Source organism: Rhinolophus sinicus, chromosome 2 (genome assembly GCF_057876585.1).
Source record: "Rhinolophus sinicus isolate RSI-liver-muscle chromosome 2, RSI-T2T, whole genome shotgun sequence".
Classification (NCBI taxonomy): domain Eukaryota; kingdom Metazoa; phylum Chordata; class Mammalia; order Chiroptera; family Rhinolophidae; genus Rhinolophus; species Rhinolophus sinicus.
In genome coordinates, this window is record NC_142502.1 from 121,644,903 (window position 1) to 121,658,854 (window position 13,952).

General features: G+C 39.9%; 1 protein-coding gene across 2 annotated transcripts in view; it reads right to left on the reverse strand.

The window, feature by feature from the left end:
• SLC9A4 (solute carrier family 9 member A4) overlaps positions 1 to 13,952 on the reverse strand; it is a 95,207-nt gene that overhangs the window by 58,951 nt on the left and 22,304 nt on the right. For both annotated transcript variants that reach the window (XR_016020429.1, XM_019753793.3), the window contains exons 3-6: positions 6,171 to 6,430; positions 4,754 to 4,971; positions 2,121 to 2,323; positions 1,452 to 1,538 (exon numbers count right to left, since the gene is read on the reverse strand). Coding sequence is in view for 1 of the 2 variants with exons in the window: in XM_019753793.3 (XP_019609352.3) it covers positions 1,452 to 1,538; positions 2,121 to 2,323; positions 4,754 to 4,971; positions 6,171 to 6,430 (768 nt within the window). In the remaining variant the exon portion in view is untranslated. The remainder of the gene's footprint in view (positions 1 to 1,451; positions 1,539 to 2,120; positions 2,324 to 4,753; positions 4,972 to 6,170; positions 6,431 to 13,952) is intronic.

The window sequence follows — 13,952 nt, forward strand, 5'->3', positions numbered from 1 at the left end:
TTAATCAGTTGAAAGGCCTGAAGGGTGGAGCAGAGGCATCCAGTTGCGCACAGCATCTGTAGCTCATGCCTGAGAGTGCCAGTCTACCCTTCTTAATGGCCTGTCCTACATACACATTTTGGACTTGCCTAGACAGCCCCACAGTAGGTAAGCCAATTCTTTGCAACTAAGCTCTTACTATACATTCTCTACTGGTTCTGCTTCCCTTCCTTGAAACACTGCCAGCTTGGACTGAAAGGAAGAGAGAGAAGACCAAACGAAAGGAGGCTATTGGACCCCCAAAGTTCTACAGACAAGAAACAGGCTGATCAAACTAATGAGCTACAAACATGCTGCCTTTCGTGAAAAAGGAAGTATGACTCAGAGGGTAGAGTTGAGAGAAGAAGATGGTGGAGCAAAGAATCGCAGAAGGTAGTTCACAGGCCTTGAAACCAAAGAGTTCTCCCAGGTGGACTGGGAAATTTGTTTGGGATAGATGAGTCCTTTTTCCCTTCCACCACCCTCCTCCCCCACCCCTTTTTGGAAAATGAATATCTACAGCTGCTATCCTCTGACCATCCTACCAGTGTATTTTGGGTGCAAGTAACTTATTTCTTGAGTTTTCAGAATTGGAGAGGAGCTGTGTCTCAGGATGCATTAATCCCAGGGCCTCATCCCTTCCTGATTTAGATGACTGAAATGACAAGATCTGGGACTTCTGAACTGATAAGATTTAGATGAGATTTTTCGTCTTCAAACTGACACGATGACAAATCGAAACCTTTGGGGATGTTGATGTATTTTGCATGTGGAACACACATGAATCTGAGGGGCACAGAGCAGACAGAGGTAGGCAGAGTACTGGTCCCCAAAGACGCCCAAGTTCTAACCCTCACAACATGTGAACGTGTTAGTTTATATGCAAAGAAGAATTAAGATAGTAGATGGACTTTGTATTGCTAATATGCTGACCTTAAGATAGAGAGAATATCCCAAATTGTCCACATGGGCCCAATATTATCACAAAGCTCTTTAATATGGGAAAGAAAGGCAGAAGAGTCCGTATTAGAGTGATGCAGCATGAGAAAGACCTGACTGGCCACTGCTAGCTAAGAAGATGGAAGGGAAGGCCAGCAGCCTCTAGAAATTGGAAGGGGTAAGAACACGGAACCTCCAGACAGAAATGCAGCCCTGTGACATCTTGATTTTAGCCCAGTGAGACACATTTTGAATTTGTGACTTCCAGAACTATAAGATAATAACTTTGTGGTTTTTTTAAAGCCACTAAGTTTCTAATAATTTCCTACAGCAGCAATAGGGAACCAGTATAGTCACTCTAAGTGGAGCTAGAGAAGAAAGAGGCTATGTCTAGTGACATGTACATGTCTCATCAAAGCTCTAGATGACACCCATAGGTGGCAAATTGGGGTACATCTTATTAACTTATTAATTATGACAAAGAGATAACTTACACGGATATGAAGCTCTTCATTGATTGATTCTTTTTTATTGGTCTTTTTAACACCCAGGTACCTGACCAGAGGGCCGATTGTGATTCCCTGGAACATAAATAATAAAATTTAAAAAGTTTTGTTGTAGTGAAGACTGCCATTATAGAAAGCAAATCTATTAGCAAAACTATTAGAACTTTCAATTTTTATGTTTTTGTTTTATATTAGCTTCTACTGGATAAATGTTCCAGTGTTTGCTTTAGTTCTTATTGAATTCTTTTAAATTCTGCTGTAAAGAAAGGCATTATGTCTGTATTTTAAAGCAGGTATTTAGTTTCATCCCTTAAAATAACCTCTCGTTAGTTTCCTGAGAGATAACTCCAGCTAAAATAAAAACTTGTGCTATCTAGTACGAACTGGAATCTTATTTTCAACAATACGCAGTAGAGTAGCTGTCATTCCTTGTTACCCAGGAATATTTTCATTAATATGTTTTATTGATTAAAAGACAACATATTTTAGAGGTTAAAGGTGACCACAGACATGATCTAGAAACAGTTGGGGATTTAGTTTGGGTACTGAGCATATTTCTAAAGATGAAATGAAATGTCCATTTTTTGGTATTATACTAATTTCATACATAATCCTAAAAGAATCTACTTATTTCAAACATGAAAGAAATCTACCAACCTGAATAAATACAGTAAAATATATAACTACTAGAGTAGCAGTGACAAACATTTTCTTCCTAGGAAAAAGAGACAGAGGGAGCAAAAATGCAAGTGAAAAACTTCCAGCTCCTCGAACACCACTGTAGAAAATTATGCACTGGTCCTTGATGGAGAAGGGGAAAGTCCGAAACTGGTTACTGACATAGAAGAGAGCAAATACGCCTAGAAAGGGGGAAACACATATTAGAGCAGAGGGTCATGAATGAGTAGAGATATAATGCTAGTGAACCCAAGTCGTGTGCATGTGCCCTCAAGACATGGCAGCTGAATTCCATCACACCCACCATTGTCCATCCCAAACAGAACATTCATAGACCGTGAGTGCGTGTATGCATGGTGTATGTGTGTGCTTAAAGTAACAAAATCTTGATAATTTTTGATATAGGAAATGGCATATATTTTCTAATCTATACTCATAATTTTTGCTCTGTCTCTCCAAACTAGGTAATTGCCTGGGGTATAAATTTTTTTTTTTTATCATCTCATCTTCTCGCCGAGTAACCAAAGGAGGTGTGTAATTTTCAACATGAGAGGAGCCCTCTCGGGGACTGTGGTCTCTGCAGGGTGAACAACTCTTTTGCAGTTGGTTTGGTTCTTCTTGAGGTTCAGTGCAGACAGGAAAGGATGTTGGCAAGAATTCAAAGGAAGGGATTCTTGCTGTCAGTAAGTGGAGGGTGGAGGGCAGGAGAGCTTGTTTAAAACATAGAGGTGTTTTTTTACCACACTGGTTTTCTACTCCCAAGTGGCTCACATGGCTTAGCTACCAGCAATGAAGTGGCTTGTGATGGGAAAGGTCCCTTCACTGAAGCCCTCACTAATAATGAAGAGGTTTCACTGCCACGTAATAAAGCTCTCAGCATCCTCATGTGACTTCCAATCACACAGACTCCACAGTAAGCAACCCTGACTGAAGGCACATTGGTAGCCCAAGAGGCAGTTACATTGAATTTTTTTCATTTTGTATTGTTTATCCTGGCTCCTCTCCATACTAGTCATGTGACCTCGAGCAAGGTTCTTAATTTTGTCATGTACTCAGTCTCCTCATCTGGTTAATGGAAGTGATGAACAGTGTTTACCTCAGAACGTGGATGTAAAGTTTAAATAAATTTAACATCTATAAATAACATAAAGCAGGACCTTATATGTTATAAGGCCTTCATGAGTGTGAACTATTATTAGCTACGCTGAGTCAGGGTGGAAAAAGGACAGGCTACGAGTGGGAGAACTGGATTCTTACATCTGGCATTGTCCCTTACTGTGACGTGGCCAAGTCAGCCATTCACTCGGTGACTGTTCCATCAGCTCCCTCAGCGAGAAGATGAAGGAGTTGGGCTGGATGGTGACCAAAGGTCAACAATGTTGAGAGAGCCACAATATTAGTCTTTTCCTAGATGGTTTCTAGTCTTGTTGGCTGTGCAGAAGCTCTGTAGTATTACTTCTCTTCACATTAGCTCTAGTCCCCTATGGAGCCCTACAGTATTACAACTGAAAGGGACCTTAGAAATTTGTCCACACCCACCATTTTGTGGTTGAGGAAGACAATTTGGGGTACTTCAATGTCTGTCCAAGGTCAAATAGTTAGTTAGTAATAGTGCCAGGATTGGATGTGAGATTATAAATTTCTAAGTTTCCTCAATTCTTTTTCTGCCCTGGGGACTCGATAGGCACATATATTCAGATTTAGCTTTATGAATATTTTAATATTTGTACATTATTCTTATTCTCTTCTAGATCAATTCATTTAGAATTGATATGCTCAAGGTAAGTTCTCAGTTTTTCTCCTAATTCCTTTGGTAATTGGCTTGACCTTATTGACCAAAGTCATTTAAAAAATGCTTCAAATATTAGTCCAAATCATTTAAACCTATAATTGCTTCTAATCAAAAGGCAACTTGTATATTGTAGTTCAGTACTTAGTGATTTTTTTTTCTAGCTCCAGAAGTATAAATATACAAGATAAATCACCAGCCCTTAGTCAAGACATCTCTCTCTTTTTTTAATTAGGCACATTTCATAAGGGTGATGCCAGTTACATTATACAGGTCCCTTTACTAATTAATACTAAGCACTTTTTAAAACTAAAGATTCACTTCCTAGTCCTCGGTTTTCTATATATCACACTCAATCCTCAAATGAAACCACCTATTTATTTAGGGAAATGTTTTTTAACAGTACTTGCCTTACATAGAACACAATTTGTGACATCTCACTTTTCCTGTAACAAAAGTGTAAATGACTGAAGTTTATAATCTATATCCGACTTAAGGTGCAATAGGGGACAAACTGGCAAAGAAGTGAAGAGCAAGAGATGAATTTACTGTTATACTTATATGTGTAGATGTGAAAATTCTCTATTCGATTAAAAAAAAATACTCCTTGCTTCAGGGCAGAACCTTATCAGTCAACTAATGACTTTGACATTTGAAAGAATAAACAGAACATTCCTGGTCACCACCATGTGCCTGTACTCCCCTAACCAGTAAGACCAGTTAGCCTCACCTCACTACTTACGCTTTTACACTGCAGAATGGAATAAGAGAAAATTTAAAAAGCAGCAGGCAAGAGACTCTTGGGGGCCCTGCTGTCTCTTACTGATGGCTCTCCAGATCTGGCAGAAGGCCAGGGTGAAGCAGACGAAGGCCCAGTTCCACTCGTGGTTCTTCCCAACGGTGGACACGCCCATGAAGATGAAGATCAGGGTCTCGCTGACACTGCTCAGCATCTTCATGAAATATTTGATGGTCGTGTAGGATGTCTGGGACACGTTTTCTTCCACATATTTTTTCATTGTCACTGCACAGGCTGTGATTCTGCAAAAGGAACAGTCTCAGAGAGAAGCACAAGATTTGGCCCCTCCTGGAAAAACCCTCCCTATTGGTAATGCCACAGATACACAAATTCTGTTTTTATACCCAGAGAACATCTTCTCTGTCCCTTCTTTGATGGCAGTTTTCCACAGATTTTCTTTCTTCTTCTTCTCCCTCCCCAAGGGGTTTGCACAAGTTGAGTATGATAGGGAAGGAGGTGGCTTTCCCACAACAAAATGGTGGGCAATTCTACACAAACCAGAAACTGAACTGATTCTATCTTGCTCTCCCTGATCGAGAGCTTTGTCAACGCCCCTCCTACCTTCTACTCCACTCTGCATTAAACCCCAATAAATTTGTTGCAATTACCTAGAAAGAATAATTCAGCAAAACCTCTCATTTTCTCCACCTGAGTAATATTTCTGACAACAATTTAATGAGAATTTTTTCATTTGAAATACTTCTCTTCTAGATCCACTTAACAAGTCTTGGGTGGGAGATGGTAGTTTTGATCACTTTCAAGGTGGGAAACTAATGAGTGTCTAGATTTTACACTACTATATTTAATTAAAATGGGTATATTTATACAATAAACTATTCCTGCCTGGATAGCTGGTCATAGAGAAAACATGACCAGATATAGTAAGCCAAGTTGAGAAGCCTCATTTCAAGATCTACGCAAGGTAAATATTTTAAAAAATATTTTCATTAGGAAAAAGAAACATGGATTTCTAGTCTTATCCCATCTACCTAGTTTCATTCTGCACTGATGAGTCCTGCAGCTGTGATGTGATTTAAAGGAAATAACAGAAGGCAAAGTCCAGCATTGATAGTTTCTCATGACATGCTTCCCTTTAAGATAATGAATTTTTCAAAGAAAAAAATTACTGAGATGAGACTTTAACCTTGAACTTCTTCCACCTTTTCTTTTTAGCAGCTTTTCTGAGCATTCTAACATGACTTTATAATTGCTATACTCTCTTTAGGCAAATCATGAGAAGAAAGCAAATGCAAATGCTGGAGAGAACATTTGTTTGGCAAAGGACCTAAATCAGAGTTTACAAACATTTAAAAAATCTGAATCCTGCAACACCTTTGAGAATTAGTGTCAGCAGTCAAGCCTTTTCCAGATGCTGATCCACAAAATGTGATTCTAAATTCTCTTATTTTGCTACTAGAGGTGGTCTTTGGTTTGTACTCACGCCAGGATGCCAGACAGATAGAGGGTCTCAGCAGCTAAGTAAGACAAATAGCTGAACATGAAGACGATCAGCGGTTCAATTGCAGAGATATTCTGAGTAAAACGTGTGATAAATGCAGAAATGAATCCAAAAACAATGCCGAAAAATACTCCCCCAAGCCCCACAATTATGAATCGGGCACATCCAGCCAAAATGTCAACAGGTTTTATGGCTTCAAATTTATGCATCTTTGTGAAGGCAATTAATATATTGTATAAAACCTGGATAAAAAGAAAGTGGGAAAAGAAAGAAAGAAACATGAATTAGAAATGAGAAAGATTTTACATACAGGTTCTTAACTTTATGTCTAGTTAAATAATACACAACAATAACTGAAATGGCAATAAATATTAACACGGCTGCCTGATTTTTAAATGCATTCCATCTAATTTAAATTCATTCAGTTTTGCTGAATAAGTGTCATACTCACTGTTTTTAATCACTGAGCACGTACTGTGTGCCAGTCTCTTTGCTAAGCTCTCTGTGTCCATTTCTTTTCTCTCAACTCCCAATGCACTCTTCAACATGAGCTCTATAATCAACAATGGATTCCTATTATTTCTCCCTTAACATGAGCACCATGTTAAGCTCTCTCAGTAGAGGGCGCTGAAGGGACATTGCAGGAGGGAGGGTCTTCCTGCAACTTCCTAGGCTGCCTAGCAGAAGTCAGCCATGTGTGTGGGGACTTCCTGTGGAGCCTGCCAGGGCCACAGGCCCTGAAAGTCATCCCTCTGCAACTTTATGTCTTCCGCTTGGTGATAAACTGTCCATAGGCCTCTTGATATAAAACAAACAAACAAAAAAAACCCAAAACATGGCCCATGTGCAGCATGCCTGTGGCAGGGGTATCCACCTGAGTAGCCCTCCCTCTCTAAGCCCATGCAGACTGTTCCTCTGAAAGCCCTCTACCCTGTCCTGAGCCCAGGCTCTCACTGCATGTCCCGCGACACTGATGCTGATGCCTGCTGCCTTTCTGCTCTCCAGAGGGTAGTTTATGGTTTGTCCAACAACTCCAGACCAGCTCCAGTCTGGTTAAGCCAGCCAGCTTCTCTGCTGTCCAGTGGCCCATCTATACTTTCTCTAGTGAGATCTGTACCGTACCCCTTCCAAGTTTGTCCTTCTTTGTGGGCTGTCCCTGAACCCTATGTTACCATAGAGTCTCCTCATATTTTGTAGCTATTCCTTTATTGTAATTAATAATTTTGATATTAAAATATCTCTGTTTTACCTGTGTGGTTTTTCTTTCCTTCCTGGACTCTGTCAGCCATGTTTTCCATATATATCATCTCACTGGAACCCCCAAACAACTCTAGCCCATGTGATACACTTCCAATATTCCTACTATTTCTCTACTACTTCAACATTTCTATGAAGTTGCAACAATCCTATATCACGATTTCATGTCACTTGGCAAGCCTAAAACTTAAACTGAACTTCTGCAAAATGGCAGCTGTCACACAGTTAATGAGACACATAAAATAGGTAAAGTAAGATTTCTGTAGAAAATGCAGTCCTTTGAGAATATCAAGCCCTAAAGGGTCCTGCAAAACCACAACACACACCTATTAGCCTGTGTTTCCTATACCAATACAAATTTTTAAAAAATCAAAGAAGGGGCAGAAGTTAACACTCAAGGAAATAGAATCAATGATCTGTACGTTTGTGTATCAACTATATTTTACAGAACTGATATAGTACTGGTCTATTTTATTTAAGCAAAATGAAGCCATGTTTCAAGAAAAATCTTGGCTGCATGAAAGAAAATTGTGACTTATGGCTTTAAAATGAATCCAAAAGAAACTTAGTGGTTGTATCCCAACTCAGTGAGTTTGTTTAGTCCAACTTCACCCTTTGCGTGACCTCGGAGCAAGCCACATACAGGTCTCAGAAGCTCTGGCTGTTGCACGTTTGGAGTTGTGCTCACATTGCAAGGAATTAAGTCAAGATAAGGAGACAGATGTTTCCACAAGACCCCAAAAGGACAGGTTTGAATGCATTCAAACTCCCAGGTGGGATCTGGGAGTTTATTTGACTCTCAAACCCAGAGAAAACTCAGGGAAAGTGATTGAGACTCAAAGATTTGCATGTTGTTGCCACAAACCAAAACACTTTTGCATAGCTCTCCAGATTATAAGTAGCTACCCATTCTGTTCCAAGGGCCTGGGAAAGCCAATCGGGCCAGCCCTGTCCCTGGATGCCAGTGTGCCCTACCCGGAAGATGCCATGGCAGTTTCAGAAGCTAAAGTAGTACATATAATTAAGAAGACTACACTTACAGACACAATTACTACATGAAAAACAATTCTTATCTTTCAAATTACCAGGCTCTGGATGTCATTATAGTTGTAAAAGATTTTCTTTGGACTCATTTTAAATCACAATAATATATGTGTACTTTTTAAATGATTTTTATTAAAAAAATATAGCTAACATATAACATTTTATCAGATTCAGGTGTATAGCATAGTTGTTTAACATTTATATCACTAAAGAAGTGATCACCATAAGTCCAGCAACCATCTGACACCATATCATGCTATCACAATATTGACTATATTCCCTATGTTGTACATTACATCCCCATGACTTATTTGTTTCAAACCTGGAAATTTGAGCATCTTATTCCCCTTCAACTTTTTCCCCACTTTTTATATTTTTTAATTACAGTTAACAGTCAATATTATTTTGTGTTAATTTTAGGTGTACAGCATAGTGCTTCGACATTTGTGCAATTTAAGAAACGACCTCCTGGATTACTCACCTGGCACTATACATAGCTGTTATCACATCATTGACTATATTCCCTGTGCTTTACTTTACATCCCCATGACTAATTTGTAACTACCAATTTGTACTTCTTACTTCCTTCACCTTTTTCACCCTGTTCCCCAACCCCTCCCATCTATCACCCCGAAAAATCTAGTACCCATCTGACATCATACATAGTTATTACAATATTTATTGACTATATTCCTTGTGCTATACACCACATCCCCATGACTACTGTGTAACAACCATTTATACTTCTTAATTCCTTCCCCCTTTTCACCCATGCCCCTCAACCTCCTTTCCATCTGGCAACCATCAAAATGTTCTTTGTACTTATGAGTGTGTTTCTGTTTTGTTTGTTTATTTTGTTCTTTAGATTCCACATATAAATGAAATCACTTTGCATCTTTCTCTGTCTGGCATACTCCACTCAGCACAATTCCCTCCAGGACCATCCATGCCGCCACAGATGGCAAGAACCCATTCTCTTCTATGGCTGAGCAATAGTCCATTGTTATATGTACCAATTCCTCTTCATCCATTCATTCATCGATGGACAGCCAGACTGCCTCCACATCTTAGCTATTGTAAATAATGCTGCAATGAACTTACAGATGCACATGTCCTCTCAAAGTAGCATTTTGGGTTTCTTCAGATAAATAACCAGAAGTGGGATTACTGGGTCCTTCTTTGTCTCTTGTTATAGCCTTTGTTTTAAAGTCTATTTTGTCTGGTGTAAGTATTGCTACCCCAGTAGTTTTTGTTGCTGCTGTTGTTGTTGTTTTTTTCATTTTCATGAAATAACTTCTTTCATCCCTTCACTTTCAGTCTGTGTGTCTTTCGATCTGAGGTGAGTCTCTTGTAGGCAGCGTATGTAAGGATTTTGTTTTCTTATCCATTCAGGCACCCTATGTTTTTTATCAGAGCATTTAATCCATTTACATTGAAAGTAATTGTTGATAGATATGTCATTATTGCCATTTTATTATTCATATATATATTTTTTAAGAAGTTCCTCTAACATTCCTTTTAATGTAATACTGGTTTGGTGGTGATGAATTGCTTTAGTTTTTTCTTTCCTGTGAAGCTCTTTAACTATCCTTTGATTTTAAATGATAGTTTTGCTGGGTAAAGTAGTCTTGGTTGTAGGTCCTTGCTTTCTGTCACTTTGAATATTTCCTGCCAATCCCTTCTGGCTTGCAAAATTTCCACTGAGAAATCAACTGACAATCTTATGGGGGCTCTCTTATAAGTTACTAGTTGTCTTTGTCTTGCTGCTTTTAGGATATTCTCTTTGTCTTTAACCTTTGCCATTTTAATTATAATGTGACTTGGTGTGGGCCTATTTGGGTCCATCTTGTTTGGGACTCTCTGCACTTCTTGGTCTTGTATGTCTAGTTCCTTTGTCAGGTTAAGAAAGTTTTCAGTCATTATTTCTTCAAACAGGTTCTCAATCACTTGCTCTCTCTATTCTCTTTCAGGATGTGAATGTTGTTACAGTTGATGTTGTCCCAGGTCTCTTAAGCTATCCTCATTTTTCTGAATTCTTTTTTCCTTTTGTTGTTTCAATTTTTTTCCCCTGCGATTTTGTCTTTCAAATCATTGATTTGATCCTCTGCTTCATCTAGTCTGCTGATGATTCCTTCTAGTACATTCTTCATTTCAGTTATTATATTTTTTTTACTTCTGAGTTGTTCTTTTTCTGTGGTTTCTAAGTCTCTTTTCATGCTTTCTATCTCTCTGTTGAAGTTTTGACTAAGTTCCTTGAGAATCTTTATAACCAGTGTTTTGAACTCTGTATCTGGTAGGTTGCTTACCTCCATTTCCTTTAGTTCTTTTTCTGGAGTATTCTCCTTTTCTTTCATTTGGGATGTATTTCTTTTTCTTTTTTTTTCTTTTGTTTCTTTCTTTTCTTTTCTTTCTTTCTTCTTCTTCTTTTTTTTTTTTTTCATTTTGGCTGCCTCTCTGTGTTTGAGTCTATGTATTAGGTAGGGCTGCTGCATCTCCCAGTCTTGGCCAAGTAGTAGTAGGTTCCTGTGGAGCCCAGTGGCACAGTCTCCCTTGTCACCTGTGCTGGGTGCTCCAGCAGTGTTCCTTGTGTGCTCTCCTGTTATATTTGAGTCTTGATTGCTATTGGCATGACAGTGGGTGGGTTTGACCCTCAGGTTGTGGGGTTTGGCCATATCCAAAGCTCATGGGCTGCTGTATAGGGAGTTTACCACATGGAGCAGGATTCCCCCAGTGATCTCTGGTGCCTGTTGAGACCACCCTTTGGTTGTGCCACTTGTGAGGCTAATTGGGTGGTGTCCTGCTGTGGTCTGAAGACAACCTCCAAGTGCGTTGGTTCTGGGGCTTCTTGTGAGGGGCTCTGGTGCAGGCCCAGGTAAGCCACTGCCTGTGACCAACCAGGGACTATCTGGTAGGCACTATAAAGTGATCCACAGTTGGTCGCTGACCTGGAGACATGTGGGAGAGGCCTCACAGTGAACTGAGGACGACTTCCTTTAGTACCGGATCTGGGATAGCTCCATAGAAAGCCAGGACACATTGAGGCCTGCTGCTCGTTGCTGGCTCCCATGAGGTTCAGCCACCAATAAAGTGGTATGGAGGTGGGTGTGGCAGGTTCTCAATAAGTCACCAGGGTGGAGCGAGTGGAGCTCACCAGACCAATCAGATTCAGATTTGGCCATAGGCAACCTACCAGATACAGAGTTCAAAATATAGGCATAGAGGAAGGCTCAACACAGAAAAGATAGTACCCACCTGTAGGCTGCATGAGAGGAGGACCCTGCACAGGGAAAATGATAACTATCTTCCAGCCCTCGCCTCAGTCTGCCCCCTGTATGTCTCCAATGCCCCCCGAGTCACTGTCCCTCTGCTGGAGCCCAGGGTGAGTGCCAGAGAGTGACTTAGCCTGTGTGGGGGCCCTTTAAGAGGATGGCTGGGTTTCCCACAGCCTTGTGTTCCACCCAGATGGTCAGAATCCCCAGTTTTTCACAGCCAAATATTGTGGGGATTCCTCTTTCCAGCACCAGTACTCAGGCTGGGTAGCCTCATGTGGGGATGAGGTCCCTCTCTCATCCAGGGGTAGCTCTGTGGCTGAGATATCCCTCCCAATTTTCATCCACCACACAGAGGTTTGGAGCCAGCCCATTTCGCATCTCCGCCCCTCCTACCAGTCTTGATGTGGCTTCGTCTTCATAGCCTTAGTTATAAAACTTCTGTTCAGCTAGACTTCAGATGGTTCTCTAGGTTGATTGTTCTATAATGTAGTTGTAATTTTGATATGTTCATGGGAAGAGGCAAGCACAGCATTTATCTGCTCTACCATCTTGGATCATTCTCTCCGTGTGTGTATTTTTCACATATTGGAGGGAAAATAGCCAAGATTAAATCTCAAACAATTTCACATCACTAATGGAAAACCAGGTTAGATTTATTGTCTTCGCTCAATGTGGAGATGTGATATTATGATAAAAAAAAATAAAAAATAAAAATATATATATATATAGTCTTTGTCTCCTGACACAGTTCCTATAAAACCTTGTAATTTCCTGAGTGATACGGTGAGAAGAGCATTTCTTTTTTATCCTTAATGAGCCCTTTTCAACCATGTCTGAGTTTATGCTAATGAGATGACAGGCTAGGCTCCAGATAGTTTAAGGGTCAGGGCTCTTTGCCAGAAGAACCAATTAAGTGATTAGAGGTTTGTAACTTTCAATCCCACACCTCTCGCCCTTGCGCCTGGCCCTGACCTCAGCAAAAGGAGATGAGCTAAGATTGAGTTCAATAGCCAAGGGCCAGTGATTTAATCAGTCATGCTTATGAGTTGGAACTTCTATAAAACCCCTAAGAGATGATTTTTAGAAAGCTTCCAGGTTGGTCTGAGAGGGTGGTATAACTGGAGAAGGCATAGAAGCTCTGCGCCCTTTCCCCCATACCTTGCACTATATCCTCAGGCTGTTCATGATTTGCATCCTTTATAAAAAACCAATAACAGAAAGTAAACTATTTTCCTGATTAGTGTTAGCTGTTGTAGCAGATTATTGAACTTGAGGAAGGGGTTGTGGAAACCCCCAATTTCACAGGCAGTCAGTCAGAAATATGGGTGGCTGAAACATGGAATTGGTGTCTAAAGGGGGGGCGGTCTTATGGGACTGAGTCCTTAACTTGTGGGGTTGGTGCTAATTCTGGGTGGTTACTATCAGAATTAAATTAAATTGGAGGACACCACGTTGGAGTCTGGAGAGTTGGAGAATTGGTTGATATGAGAAAAAACACCTACACTTTGGTGTCAGAAGTGGTGTGAAAAAAAAAAAAAACAACACGGTTTAGAGGAGGTCTCAGGAAATGTTCCTTTAGTGTTACCTTTAACAAGCTCTCCAAGTCTCACAAGTCTCACAAGATCGTATTAATGGCAACCCTTTAACAGATACCACTGTAAAAGTTTGCAAAACCTTTTCAACATAAAGAATAGTGACTAAAGACACCAGTCCACCAACCAATGCTTAGCAGAGGTGGAGAGTTGATTCAAATGTGATATTGATATTTTTTTCTGTATCAATTTTATTGAGGAATAATTTACATATGATAAGCTGCATCTAAAAATGTATGAATTCTGACCATTTTATATATAAAATCACTGCCACAGTCAGGATCTAGGACAATTCCACAAACTCAGAAAGGGTCTTTATTTCTCTTTTAAAGTGCATCCCTTTTTCTAACCCTGAAACCCAGGAAACCACTGATTTATTATTGTCACTATAGATTAATTTGTATTTTATATAATAGAATTATAAAATATGAACTCTTTCTTCTCTGGCTTCTTTAACTGAGCATGTTTTGGGGTCTTACCTGTGTTTTTTACAGGTATCAGTGGTTCCTTCTTGTTTTTACTGAGTAGTATATGGCTAGAGTATGTTTTATACATCCATTTACCTGTGGAAGGACATTTGTTCCCTGCTTCCCCGCACT